At 43.7% G+C, this 15,535-nt stretch overlaps 1 protein-coding gene across 4 annotated transcripts in view; it reads right to left on the reverse strand.

Annotated features, from left to right (window-relative positions):
- Positions 1-2,702: 2,702 nt before the first annotated feature.
- Positions 2,703-15,535, reverse strand: part of RNF170 (ring finger protein 170) — a 50,691-nt gene continuing 37,858 nt past the window's right edge. For all 4 annotated transcript variants that reach the window (XM_084628920.1, XM_084628921.1, XM_084628922.1 and 1 more), the window contains 2 exons: positions 14,594-14,698; positions 2,703-9,777 (listed from right to left, as the gene is read on the reverse strand). In XM_084628920.1, the coding sequence (XP_084485046.1) occupies positions 9,508-9,777; positions 14,594-14,698 (375 nt within the window). In that variant the 3' untranslated portion in view covers positions 2,703-9,507. The remainder of the gene's footprint in view (positions 9,778-14,593; positions 14,699-15,535) is intronic.

A 15,535-nucleotide genomic window follows, 5' to 3' on the forward strand; every position in this document is an offset into this window, starting at 1 on the left:
GTGCAAGAAACACTGCAGTAGGAGCTTCAGAGAAAGCTTCCTTCCACACACCGCACCCCCCGACCCCCTCAATATCCAGAGGTTGGCTTATACCTGAAGCTTGAGGATTTTATACCCCTATGCAATCTTGTTACATTTTACCACCTACTATTATACTCTGAATATTTTTTGTTCTCCATCTAAATTTTCAGTCCTTTTCTGAGTCCTGCTGAGCTCTTGGCCTCAGTAATATCTTGTGGCGATGAGCTCCACTGGCTAATTGGTTCATATTTCAAGTGGCAGAATGAAAGAATGGTTGCATTGGTCAGAATTAGTCGTGTGTGTTTTGGCAGCACCAAATTTGTAACTTCTTAGCCTTGATAAAAGGAGACAATGGATCTGTACATCAGACTATTACTCAAATTCCTCCAGCGGCCTCCTGGCTCCTTCTGTCAAGTTCATGCTCTTTATGCTGATCTACAAAGCTCTGGGAAGAGCTGCCTCTTTTCATTCCCTCTATGTCTGCTCTTATAAAGTATGGGTTAGATTAACACAGGAATCAGGATGCCTGCATCCAAAATATAGATCCTCAAAACCCCAACTGCCACCTGACACTGGAAGTGCTTAAAGTCTCGGAGTGCCTATGTTTCTACTCATAAAGTTCCTTAAGGTGCATAAAAGTTTGCCGGTAGGCATCCACACAGCTTCAGTAGGAAAGATTGAGAGCCCCACCTCAGAACATCACATAGCCCAGTGGATTTGAACCTGTCTCCCACATCCTGGATGGGTGCTGTAACCAGGGCACCTCACTCTGTCCCATCCCAGGAGCTCCTGACAAGGTGCAGGCCTGGTATCTCTCAGGAGGTAGTTCATGTCTTCCTAGAATCTCAGAAACCATCCAGCATGACTTACAAGCCCAAGTGGCAATGGGTTGCACTGTGGTATAATCACACCCAAGGGGGTCTCCTTTGCTTGACTCCCTACAAAAGCTATGAAGCTACCTTCTTCAAATTGTTGAAGTCACTCAGCAGGATTCTCACCCACCTACTGTGACATTCTATACCTTGGGAAGTGTCCTGTAACCCCTTATTCCTCAATTTTCATATAATCGTGATCTTACATATAAAGCATGCCTTGTAAAGTATCAGGGGAAAGGTTATGATCTGCTGAAAGTAATTTCTCTATCCACATATGTATATCATTAATGCATATGAAGTTATAAGAATTATGTAGTATGGCTGTCTCTAAAACATGCTGTAAATTGGGGAATCAGCCAGATATGAGCTCCCCAGAGGCAACAGCAAAGAAAGTAACCAACACCCAGGCAGGGTGTCAAACAACCCATCAACAGCCATTGTCCAGCAAAGGGAGCTACAATGCAATGAGTCACCTGCATGAGGCCACACCAGGGGAATTTCTCAACCTTGCTTGGAGAGACTCAGCAATTCCCCACAGTCATGCCAGACTTGTGCTCCCAAAGCACATGGACTGAGGGTATAAAACAGACAGAGTGAACACATACCGGGCCCTTCTCCTGCCCCCACCTTCGCTGCAAGCAACTAAGACACCGAGAAGACGACAAGACTCCAACAGAGGAGATTGGCCCAGATTTAAGGAACAAATCTGTATAATAAGGACTGCAATATCCAGTAGGGTGAGAAAAACTGCTTAATCTAGATATTGCCCAGTCTAACAGAGATGAGAGTTTAGACTGCGTGCTTATATTTTATTTTATTTTGGTAACCACTGACTTTTTGCCTATCACTTAATATCTACACTTTATAGTCAATAAATTTGTTTGTTTCTCTTTACCAGTGAGTTTGTATGAAACATGGGGCAAATCTGCTCAGGTTGGCAAAGGCTGGTGTATGTCCACTTTCCATTGCTGAAGTGGTGAACTAATTAATAAATTTGCACTGCTCATCTTGAGCAGTGCAAGACAGTATATTCCTGGGGTACATTGCTGGGAGCTGGGGGGATTTGGCTGGTGCCTTTCTCTGTGTGATCTGTGAGTGGCTCTGGGAGCATTCATGCAACCTAGCTGGGTGTGGGGCTCCACATGCAGATATGAGTGATCACAGCTCCTGGAGGGTTTGCTAGCAAGGCATTGTGAGAAACAGCCTAGGCTGGGGAGAGTTCAGGGGGCACAGTCCCAGGCTGCAGCCCGGAGAGATCCCGTCACAGTGGCATAGTGAGCAGGGTAAGGCTGGCTCCCAGAGTCAAGAATTGGAGGGACCTAGCAGATCACCAGCCCAGATAATACCAGAGGAGGTCACACCTACCTGCCTGACAAGTCTGGGGATTTTCTTCTTTTAAGGTGCGTAGTCCTAACATCTTTTTCCTATTTTACTTTGGGCATTTTTTTGGGCAATAATTGACCATCTGCATTGGCTTATTCTGGGAGCTTCGCTTCCTGTGTGACTGAAGGAACTGGCTAGAACATGCAGAGGGCAGTGTTTATGCCTAGTGAGGGTGACCCTGCAGGGGACCTGGTCCACATTTCACCCAACTGCTACTGCCCTCCAAAGTTAAACAACAACAACAAAACCACCTCTAAGAGCTGAGCAAGCTCCAGCTGTTTTGCCCTAAGGAGCTGACACCTAGTCAGGACAACTCTAGAAGACTGTATTTTTAAAGAAAAGTGTCTGTAACCAAGTTTGAGGGGAGAGAACAGAACAGAGTCCAACCCACAAAACCAGTAAAAAAAATCAGCAAGGAGACCCTTGTTTTAACAGTGATTTATTATCAGTAAAAAACAGACAGCTTAGAATTGTTTTTGCTTTAGAGGCTTTTATCTTGTGTAGCATGCAGACCCTAGCCCCAAACAGCTGTTGGGAGACCTTTGGCAATATTCTTATCTCAACTTCTAGCCCCGTCCCTTGTTACCAATGACATCAATGCTGCAAGTCACAACCAACTTGGCAACAGGCAATTCTATACAGTACTTCTGATAAGGGTCACTGTGAGGCCTAAGGGTGCTGCAGGATATTTTATGGGAGCTAAGACATATTGTTTTGGCTGTTCCCCCTTGTTAAAGTTCATGGCTTATTGGAAAGCTATGAAAATCTTTCAGGGCTTGTCATTTTTTCCATTGGCGCTTTGCTGCTGTCAGTCTTTCAAATTTTTATCTAGGCTACATGGGCTCAGGACTCTTTGGGAGAAAAATCCCTATGAATAATGCTAACAGTGCATCCCTTTCTTTGAGGGTGAGGGCTCTGTTCATGCTGGGGTCCTTCACAAAAAGACTCCCATCTACTGATGGGCTACTGGTGGTTCTGAATAAAGCTACATCTCGAGATGAGATGTAGACAAGTATTCCACTTAGGGGTGCGTGCCCAGTGTGTTGGAACCGGAGACTTGCCTAGCATTGCCTGTAGAGAGGTGGTGCTTGTGGTTCATGGCTGTGGCCCCTCCCCTGGTTATATGAGGTGACGGCGCTTTGACCCTTCTCAGTTCCTTTGCACTGAAAGCCCCTGAGAGGAGACTGATGCTGAGGGAGGGTGAGCTGTGAAATACATGTCTGCATCACATCTCAAGGAACCACAGTTACAGTCAGTAACCATTTCTTCTTCAAGTCGTGTGTATTCCATGGAGGTGACTCACGAGCAGTACCCCAATCTGGAGATGGGGCTCAGAGTCTACTGCAATACGGACTGCAGGACCATCTTCCCAAGGCCTGCATCCACCCCGGAAGATGCGATAAGAGCACAATGGTCCCTAAACGTAGGTATGGATGACCACGTGGCTGCCCTGAAAATATCCAGTATGGAAATGTTCCTGAGGAACACTACTGAAGTCAGTTGAGCTCTTGTGGAGTGAGCCCGTATCTGCTGGGGAGGTGTAACCCAAGCTATCTCATAAGCAGTCTTGACACAGGGTATTGCCCATCTAGAGATGGTCTGTGCCGAGACTATTGCCCCTTCATGCAGCCCATAGGACCTGAACAGGTGAGGCGAAGCATGCAAAAGGTTTAGTCCTGTTTAGAAAAAGGCTAGACATTGCCAGACATCCAGAGAGTGGAGGCACTGTTCTTCCAGGGAAGAGTGCGGTTTAGGGAAAAAACAGGTAAAAAACTGACTTCCCTTGAATCAGGGGATGGAATGCTGATATTGCTGCCAAATGCACTCTCAGTGAACTGAGCACAAGGCCCGATTTCTGAAGATGTTGCAGGTACTCCAAGATATCCTGGATGGAAGCCTCTGTTGGTTGGGTCCCGTGGGCCAAGGATCAGATCGAGAACCTCTTCCATTTTGCCAAGCAGATCATCCTAGTGGAGGACTTCTTACTGTGGAGTAAGACTCATTGGACGGCCTCTGAGCACCACTCTTCCTCTTCATTTAGCCATGCAGGGAACTGATTGCAGGATGGAGGGTTTGGTTGTGGCTCTGCATGAGCAGGTTGGGATGGAGAGGAAGTGAAATGGGAGGTTGAATTGACAGAGCAAGGAGAACCAGCACTGTTTCGCAGGAGTAACAAGGATGAACTTGGCTCGATCCGCTTTGAGCTTGAGGATGACTCGTGGAATGACCGGAATAGGTAGACAGACATACAGAAGAGTTGACCACCAGGTGTAGTGGAAGGTGTTGGAGAGGGGGCGTCATCTCAAGAGCAGAATAGTTGACATTTCCCGTTCTCCCTCATCGCAGACAGGTTAATTGCAGGGATGCCCCAAGTTGCAAAGACAACCCAGAGAACACTCCCCTTCAGGGACCACTTGTGGCTCCGGGAGAAAACTCTGCTGAGATGGTCCGTGAGACGATTTTGCACGCCCAGTACACGGGCGGCTATGGGGTGATGTCTTCTTCGATACAAAATTGCCATAGGTTGATCACCTCCAGGCAGAATAACCTAGAATGCACCCCTCCTTGCTTGTTCACATAGTACATCGTGGTGGTATTGTCAGTGAGTATGTGAAACACTGAGTGCCTGGATGCAGTCTTGGAAAGCATGACAGGATGGCCTGAAGTTCCAACACATTGATATGGAGTGAGGCTTCCTGTTCCAACCACAGGCCCTGCACCCTCAACAAGTCCAGATGTGTATTCCAACCCAGAAGGGAAGTGTCAGTAACCACTGACTTGGTCGGAGAGGGCTGGGTGAAGAGGATTCCTTGGCACACACAGCGTGGGGACTCCCACTAACACAAGGAATCTAGGACTGGTGAAGAAAGGCGAACCAACCTGTCCAGAGAATTCAGGGTGGTACGCTGTTCTGAACCACATTTGAAGAAGGAAAAGGCGCAACCTAGCGAAGTGGATCACCTGCGTGCAAGCGGACATGAGGCCCAAAAGGCTCAGGCACACGCAGACTGTCATGGAGGGCTGAGATTGCAGACTGAGGCACATCTGCCTCGAAGCCGGTCATCGGGAATGCCCTCAACCTCATGGAATCTAACTGGGCCCCAATGGGCTTGGTTTTCGGAGTGGGAGCCAAGGTTGACTTTGCAGTATTTAAAATGAGTCCCAGATGGTCGAGCAAATGCAATGATATGTCGATGTGATCAAGAACTTCCTCTCCGGAGCCACCCTTCAGCAACCAGTCATCGGGGTACAGGAAGGTGTGGATTCCCTTCTTCCTGAGATATGCCAAGACCATCGCCATACATTTGGTAAGATCAGTGGGCAGAAGAGAGGCTGAACAGGAGAACCATATACTGAAAGTGGCATTCTCCTATCACAAAATGCAGAAATTTCCTGTGGCCCAGCAGAATCACCACCTAAAAGTAAGCGTCCTGAAGGTCCAGAGAAGTGAACCAGTCATTCTGAGACAGCGTGGGGAGGATTGCAGATAGAGTGACAATGCAGAATCTCATGTACTTGATGAATTTGTTGAGGCCACAAAGGTCGAGAATGGGTCTCATCCTGCCCTGGGATTTCGGAATCAGGAGGTACCAGGAGTCAAAGCCATGGCCTCAGTGTTCTTGTGGAACTTCCTCCACCATTAAGAACTGACCAGAATGGAGAGCAATGTCTTGTGAGATGGCTGCCCGAGGAGGGACGGGGAAAGGAGGTGAGAACAGGGCATGGAGGGGAACTGGATTGTGTAGCCCAATCTGATAGTAGGCAATTGAGTCCCAAGCATTGTAAAAGTGGACCAGCCTACCCCTAAAGGTACGGAGAGACAGAGGGAGTGGAGCAAAGACTCCAGCAACGGGTGGTGAGAAGGAACTGAGGGGGCTCAGGCTGGCGCCACCTTATATCGCCAGGGGAGGGGCCATTGCCACAAGCGCCGCCCCTCTACTGGGACTGCTAGGCAAAAGTCTCTGGTTCTGGTGCGCTGGGCATGTACACACCTAAGTGGAACACAGGTTTGCATCTAGTCAAAAGAGGAGGATTGTTGAGCATTGTTTTGTAAGTGCAATTTACGTTTACTGTGAAGAATTACAGAAGCATCCATATAGGTGCTCAGATACCGCAGCGCTGAGTGCATGAAAAATACTTATGCTTCTATATACACACATTGCCACACAACAACAGAATAATCTGAAATAAGGGCAGCATGATCCAGTCATTCCTTCCATAAATACTGATAATCGGTGGTTTGGTGAAGAATTTTCTCCTGGACAAGGAAGATATCTATGCAGGAATGCATGGATGCAAAGTAAATGAACAAATTCAGCATATTGGCCGCATCTTCTGCTCCTGTATAACCGAGTTGAGCACAGCACTCGCCTCCTTAACCATACAGAGCACTGAAAACTGTCATACTACATATTTAAAATGTCCCTGCTAAAACATATGATAGGTTTAGAATATCATCAATTGGCCTAGTTTTTACAGGTAGGATAGGCAGCCCCAATTCAGCCAAGCACTTACACACACATCCTTAAGTGCTTTGCTGAACCAAAGCCTGTATTATTGTTATCGGCACCCAAAGGTGAGCTGAGTGCCTCTTACTCAGAAAGATGACAGGATCCTTGGACCCTGAGAGCTTAAAATTAGGCATGGCCTGGCAAGACAGAAAGGAAGGGGGAGGGGAGGAAACAGTAACATCAGTAAGATTATGCACTTACTCAGTGACAGCTTGTGCATGAGCTCACATACTAAAGAGAGTGTTTATGAACAGACTCCTCAGGTTGGCTAATTTTGCATTGGCATCATGGCAGAAGTGGGTCTAAGCAGGGCTTTGAATGAGGAGATTCAGGGAGTGCCTTGTTGATCAGAGGAGGGAGGTCATTCCAGGTGTAAAGAGCGGCAAGGGCAAAAATGTGAACACATCTGTGGAAGAAACAGATAAATGGGATATCAAGTTTAGGAAAGGACTCCCCTTACCAAAATGACTAGTTTGTACCGTTCTCTTGGGAAGTAAAGAGGAAGCTATTTGTGACCATAGGACTCATGATGGCCAAGCCCCAAAAGACGTACGAGGATAAGTTTATCAGTCCTATAATCATCTTTTCAATATTGCCACCATCTAAAGGAGCAGGTGGGACCTCTTGGAGAGCTCTGCCTACAGCAGCAATGCGCAGATCTGTGCACCTGACTCTCCATAATACCGTACTTTGTCATCTTAAATGTGCATATATCAGGCAGGATTTAAGTTCCTTGAATATCAAGCAAGATTCACATAGTTATCAGCATGTTGACATGCTGAGGTAGCCAACAAGTTAACTGAGGTAGCCAACAAGTTGTCATCGTACACTAGTGTTGACAAAAGTAAGGGAAAAGCTGAGGTGCTAAAAAACACTAAAGGCAGCCAAAGCCAATAGCATACACTTATTGCCATGTCTTTTTCTTTTTTAATTTTTTTGTTTTTATCTCCTCCATTTTCTCTTTTCACCCATCTCAAATAGAAGATGCGTGTGAAGAAAGGTTCAACAATCCACTTAAATCATAACATGACTTTGGATATTCAAGGGCAAATTTTCAAAAACAAAACCAAAAAAACCCAACAACCACCCCGTCTTATATTTATAAAGGCAAAACCAGTGATGTGCACTTTAAGCACTGATACAACAACACAAAACTGACAGACTCTGCAATACCCATTAACCAAAAGCATTCAATGAAAAAATACCATCATCTTCCTATATGTGTATAAGCACTGAAACTTGTATGCACATATATTTGCATGATCAGAAAATGGAGGCGATATTAATGGAGGCCGTCTCAAAATATGTCCCAACCCACATTATGTAACCATACAAAGGATTGCTTATTCTATTAATTTTATTTTCAAGTATTCAGAAAGTTAGAATGTTTGCTATTTTGCTTCAAAAATATTTCTTTCCTCCAGCTAGAAAGTACTGAATTCCCACAGAATGGCTTGTGGATTTTGAGTTTCCTAGCAGCACTGATTTCATAAAATGAAAATATTTTCAAATCATTCTCCTTGTAGCTTGTGCTATCTGGTGTTAAAACTACCCACAAATTCCAAACATTTGGGGTAAAAAAAAAATCTTACAGATTTTTAATTTTTCAGCAGATTTCTATGGCCCCAAGTTACTGTTTTGTTTTTGTTTTTTTTTTTAACTTATTGATACAAACTTGTGAGAAAGAATAAAGTGACTGGATTCACCTAAATACTTTAATTACTTTATTAATTACCATCCATATTCAGGTGAAATTTTAAGTGTAAAAACTATCTTGTTATGACATACACTTTGGATTCCCACTTTCAAACAAATTGCTACTAAAAACCTACAGGTTTTTTTGCAGTGGTAAATTACTTTGATGTAGCTGCATGGATGCAAACCCCCAGTTTAAATGTGTTGCAGGGGGATATAAAGTAGGGCTTACAACAGTGCAACTTACCCGATGTTCAAATACTGTACTGCTAATGTACACAAAACCTATGTGAAAAAAGATTAATCAGTGCCAGTCACCAAAGTGTTGACTATTCGTGGTTTCTTCATCTTGGCCCTCATGGAAAGCCTTTTCCCCCCAAAACTGAAAAGTAAAATTGTTGGAAATACATATTATACATAGTGCAGTTAAAGCAACACTGAAGTGTTTTTTCTTCTCTTTGTGCAATATGAATTGTGTACAGCAGTAAAATTCACTGTATCAACCTGTAATGCTGTCTTTGGGTTTCTTCTTGCATAGACAGATATGAAAAACTATTGTTATTTAAAAATACTTTGACCCACCACAGTGAGACATTAAGCAGTTTGATAAGCTATATATTGAAGTGTCTTAATGCACCAAGCTAATCTGAATTCTTTTTTGTTTGAAGTCCTGACATCACATAAATAGAACTTCCCTTTCACAAACTACACACGAAGAGGTGTTTTATAACTAGCATTATCTTGCATTACATACAATTGCTCATTGGGAGTAAGCAGATGTAGGTAATTTATTACATCATAAATCTAACCTCTTCAATATTTAAGCATATGTAACACAAATTAAAGATTCCAGTTAAGCATCACCACAGTTTAACCCCTCACATTTGCACAAAGTAATTTACTACAAGCTATTTAATTGCAAAAAGTAAAAGTTTATACAGGTGCTTTACTATGTCATACTGTCATGGTTCCCTTTGTTCAGCATTCCACACAAACTTCTGTATCATGATTGTTTCCACTCATTATCTATTCAGTCTCTGCGTTATTACTTCTCGGTACATGATAGAGATGTATATCAGCAGCAGAAAGATGACAAAGAAATCATCTAAAAATCCCAGAATTCCAAAGAGGGCTTCAGGAAGAAAATCCAGAGGTGAAGCCAGATAGAGCAGAGCTCCTAGCAGGCAGAGGACTATTCTGATACGGAACATCCAGAAAAGGCCCCCTACAGTAAACATCTCCCTGAAAGCATGCCGCAGTAAAGTGGGTAAATCCATAATTCTTTCCATAATCTATGAACAAACAAAATAGAAATAATTAATCTTTTGTAGCATCATACAAAATGCCAAAATAAATACTTCCTAAATGGGATTTTTTTTTCTTTTCTTTTTTTTTTTTTTAAAGCACAACATTGATATTACCACATTCACCAGTTTTGGAATCCATTAGGTCACAAGACTGAAAGTTTCTAGACCTGGTACTTGAAACCACAGTATAATGAATTAATGTAAGATTTTAACTGCCAAGACACCTATTGGGTAAGAAACACAGGAAAACTAGCATCAAAGGAAAATTAGCATCTTAATTGACACAGAAGACAACTTATGATTCACCATGTAGCAAGAGCAAGCAGTGGAGAAACTATTCTGGATCCATTTCTTACTGATAAGTAGTAACTGATTGAGGATATAACAACGGTAGAGAAGTTTGGAACCAATGATCATAAGTTATATTAGTTCAATACAATAAAGAAAGGGGCTTGAATTCATTATAACGAAGAGAAGATTCACAGAATGCAGCGGTATATATTTAAGAAAAGGTAAATAAACAAAAACAGATTTTAGGAAAGCAAAATGTTAATCGAGTGAGTAGGATGCAATGGAAGAAAGTATGGAAAATCTAAGAATATGGAAGAAATCTGGGGATCCCTATGAGACACCATAATCAAGCTGCAACAGATTACATTTCCTCTGAAAAAGAATAATGCAATATATAAGCTGTGGCTAAATGAGGCTTTTCAGGGGACTGTCCAAGCTTTAAGATTAGAAAACAAAATAAACCCAGCCACGGTGCCTTCTTATCTTTTATTCTGTGGCTTCATCCACATTAATTAGCCATGGTTCAGTGGGAGCCATTTTTTAATTCGAGCACTGTTTCAATAATGACTCCTTTCCCAAAGCAGACAGAGCCACAGAATAGAAGACTAAAAGGCAGTGGTTCTCAAACTTTTTGTATTGGTGACCCCTTTCGAACACCAAGCCTCTGAGTGCGACCCCCCTTAGAAATTAAAAACACATTTTTGATATTTAACACTATGTGAAATACTAAATTTAAACCCTATTGCTTAAAATGAATTTACCTTTTCTCACTGCTTTTAAATTAAGACTAAAACACATTTTTATCGAACTAAATATAAGTGGAAAAGTTATTTTTAATTAGAATTTTATTTTAATACTTGACAGCAATTAATGACCTGAAGCAGCCAAAAAATCAGTGAGATGGATGATGCTGTTTATTCTTGGTGTTGTTTTAGAAAGGGTGCATCTGATGTCGCCCTTCACATTAAGTCGGTTTTGAGATTTCGTCTTTACTGTGAGAAGACTGGAGAATCCACTCTCGCATTCGTAGATAGTAGGAAATGGCAGGACGACTCTCTGGGCCATTTCAGATGCCAGTGGGTATTCACTTGCAACTGAGCACCAGAACTGGTTTGGAGGCAGCTGTGTGAATTTTGCTTTCACGCCATCATCATTGATCATGTCGACAAACTGTTCCTGTGTGTAAATATTGTCAGTAGCAACTGCTCAGCTGCCACACTGAAAGGGTTCTTCACCGGGGAATGAAGTGCTTCTGGTAGCGCTGGGAAGTAGTGTGAGAACTCTTCATGAAGGGCTCTCAAATGTTTACTGATCGCTGACTTGAGAGCGCTATCCATGTTAACTTCTTCCTCCTCGCTGAACAAGGAAGGTGTCGGAAACATGCCGTAACTGTCTGTGTCCAGCTTCCTGCACCACAGATCCAACTTTATCCGGAAGGCTTTGATTTTATTAGTCAGATCTATTGATGTTGAACATTTTCCCTGAATTGACAGATTGAGATCATTAAGGCTACCAAAGATATCAACTAGGTATGCCAAGAAGAGAAGTCATTTCTTGTCACTGAACATTTTGTTCAGCTCTTGTTTCTGTTTTCACAGGAAAAACTGTGCCATCTCTTCGCAAAGTATAAAAACGCGCTTTAATGTGCGTCCCCTAGAAAGCCATCGGACTTGAGTGTGGACAAGCAGAACTTCATATTCACCACCCATTTCATTGCAGAGCTCTCGAAAGAGACGATTATTCAGAGCATGAGCTTTAACGTAGTTCACTGCTCGTATAACATCCACCACAGCATTAAGGCATATTAGCAATGTCTTTGCAGCGAGGACTTGACGATGGATTCCACAATGAGTGACAATCCCATTAGGTGAGACGCACTTTACCTTCTGCCGAAAGCCAGACCGTGCACCCATCCCGGCTGGAGCACCACTGGTACAGATACCACAAAGATTTTTCCATTCAATGCCATTGCTTTCGAAAAAGGAGTTCACCTTATTGAAAATGGCCTGTGCTGTTGTGGTTGTTTCAAGTTGTTCACAGACTAAGAACTCATCCTTAACATCCCCGGCATTAACACACCTTACGGATGCGACCAGTTGTGCACAGTGAGTAACATCAGTGGTTTCATCAAGTTGCAGGCTGAACATACTGAAAGCAGAATTTTTAATTTCATGCACAACTTGTTTTTTGATATCTTCAGACATCTCACATAACCTGCGTTTCACAGTGTCATTAGGCAGGGAGAGGTATTCCGGTTTTCGGCAGTATCCTTGCCAACCATGAGTGCCACAGTCTCCTTGTCTGCTGGCCGAATAAGCGCCTCACCTGCTGCATGCAGTGCTTGAGTAGGGGCAGCTCGTAGTGACACGGTGTAAGAGGCCTCCACAGCGGAAGACATTTGCTGTCGGAAACTTCCATCAGCACCAGGCCGGGCCGCCTTTGTTGCTGCTTCTCTGCGTTTGAAAAAAATCCACGCCTCGATTTTTATGCTCAGGATGTCTAGTTTCAAGATGTTGCTGCCGTTTGCATGGTTTCATTGATTCAGCAGACAAAACTTCACAGCCAATGACACGTTGCGGCTTTTCAATCCCAGAGGTGATGATACTGGGAAAATCCAGTTTAATGGAAGACTCGAGATACTTTTGTTTTTTTGCGGTTTCAGCAGTACAAGTGGCCATTATTTTCAGGAGAAAGTTTGCACTTGTGTGTCTGATTGTTAATTAATAAAGTACTCGTTCAGATGCGAATCAAGCCCTCTAATGTTGTCTCAGTGCCAGGGCCAGCCATAGCAAAAATGGTGCCCTGGGCAAACTTCTATTTGGCGCCCTGTCTTTGGAGGTGGAGCAGCACTGGAGGTGGAGCTGGGCTGGAGGAGCTTGGGGCTCTGAGGATGGCACATGGTGCTGATGGTGGCTCACAACCAAGCACCTGGCTGAAGGCCACACAGCGGGTGGCGGGGTTCGGGGCTGACAGGCAGGGCTGTGTGTGGCAGAGCGGGAGGGTTAACAACCTTGTGCCCGGCAGAGCTCCTGGCTGATAACCCTCAGCATGGCTAGGGCTTTGCCCGACAACCCCAGTACAGGGGTCGGGGCTCACAGCATCCTGGATGCCCCAGCTCAGGGCTCACAGCCCCTCTCCTGGTTGGGGTCAGGACTCGCAACCTCACATGGCGGTTGGACTCAGGGATTGCAGCCCTGTGCCTGCCTGGAGCTCGCAGCCCTGCTCCTGGCCAGGGTTGGGGTCTGGGATCACAGCCCCATGGGGGGTCGGAGTCGGGGCTCGCAGCCACGCTTCCCTGTCAGGGTCGGGGCTCGCAGCCAGGGCGCAGGGATCGGGGCTCTCAACTTGTAGCTGCGCACTGGGGTCAGGGCTCGCGACCCCCCACATAACCAGGTTGCAACCCCCCGAGGGGTCGCAACCCCCAGTTTGAGAACCAGTGCTAAAAGGAGACATGGACTGAGCTTAAAAAAATACTTTAGACAGTAAGGGTAGTCTTGTGATTAAGGCAATTGACTGTGTTCAACATCCACAGGCAGGATGTCTAGGTTCAATTCCTGGGTCCGCCACAGACTTCCTATGTGACCATGGGCAAGTTGCTGAGGGCCGAACCCAAAACCCACTGAAGTTAATGGGAGTCTCTTAATTTCAATGACCTTTGGACCAGGCTTTCAATCTCTTTACCTGTAAAATAGGGATAATACTTCCTTTCTCTCATATTGTCTGTGTCGTCTATTTAGATTGTAAACTATTTGGGGTAGGGTCCCTAGGAAGAAACTGATGAGATATGTGCAGGCAGAACCCCACTGAAATCACTGGTATCTACCTGGACACATCTCATTTGTAGGATCAGGGTCTGCGTGTACGAACTGTGCCTAGCAAATGTGACAACAGTAGCTTGCAAGGTGTACATTCTAAAGTTCTTACCACTCTAATTATGACACCCAGTCATACAAATAACACTCAGATAAGTTTGAGAACAAAATAGAGAAGGCACACAACTCATTAGGAAATCAAGGAAGCACAGAACTCAAAATACAGTTACAAAAGAAAGGGAGCTATATCAATACAGAAGAAAGCAAAGCTAAATTCTCCTGATCAATTCTGGGTCTTTATAAACTGGGAGCAAAAAGGGAAATATTTTTCTTTACAGAAAGAAGATATTTTTCTTTTCCACATATTTCTTTACTTGTTAATTATGAATAATTTAGGCCCTGAATCAGGAAAGCACGTAAGTACACGTTTAACCAGACTTCCTGAATAAAGGATGCTCTTCTGAATCAGGGCTTTAGTAAGTACTATGTTATTACAACAGAAATGCAAGGTTATACAAGTAGTTAAAAATAAATGTTTCTATGCTTAACCTGCAGAAACTTGTATTTACTAAACAAAACCTGTGTAGTTCCCATGAATTATGAACAGAAAATAAACACCTGGAAGAAAATCACACATTATAAAACAGTGTCAGTCTTTCACTGGTTATTGACCCGCCCCCCTCCCCCACCTTACTTACAGATCTGGGCTGTCCTGAGAATCTCCGGTTGTAATCATTGACATCCTGAAGCACTTGTGCTGCATCCTGCTGATCTTCACTGAAGCGTGGTAAAAGCAATGTTACCTGTGCACAACAGCAAGAAGCCACTTCATGCCTGGCACTTCTCATGAATATGAAATTGCAAATTCATAAAAGAAACAGGAATAATTCAGTGCTAAACCTCATACTTTAAGTACAATTCATTACTGTAGACCAACCTTGGTACAACTTTAGATATATGTTGCCTTGCTTCTAAGTATTAACCTAAAAATAACAAGTGTTTAATACTTGCACTGTATTTACTTAGATACAGCTCCCAAGTCTTACAGAATTAACATTTTAAGATACTATAAAAAGGATATAGAAAGCTATTTTCAAGAATATTTACTAAGGACAAAGTACAAGAACCCAGTCTCTGAAGTAGATCAAGGGTAAAGTTTTCAAAAGTGCATAAGTGAGTTAGGAACTCAAATCCCATTTTCAGAGGTGACTTAGGCACTTAGATGCTTGGGGGTTTGAATTTTTTATCCCAAAATCAGACAAATGCTTCCGTCATCATTACTGATGATCTTGCATTGAAGCATAAAAGCAGCAAAATTTGAGCTCATTGTATATCCACTTATAGCACAGTGGCTGAGGGCCCTTCGCCATCACTGTTCCTCCAAAGTGCACCAGCCTAGGGGGAGTCCACTGCAACCTCCTCCGTGATCCTGGCTATCATGGTAATGCTCAGAGTGAGTCTCCAGGCCTTAGCCCATTCAGGTTCCCCTCAACTGGAAAGCTGGTGGGTACAATGGGAAGCTTTGAGGATAAGGTGAGTAAATTGGAGAAAAAGTGGGCAGGACAAGAAAAAAGGATAAATCAGGGCTTTTGCAAGAGTAATGAATGGAGAATTCTCCTCCTAAAGAAAAATATAGTTTG

Source organism: Lepidochelys olivacea (assembly GCF_965140295.1).
Source record: "Lepidochelys olivacea isolate rLepOli2 genome assembly, chromosome: 5".
NCBI lineage: Eukaryota > Metazoa > Chordata > Testudines > Cheloniidae > Lepidochelys > Lepidochelys olivacea.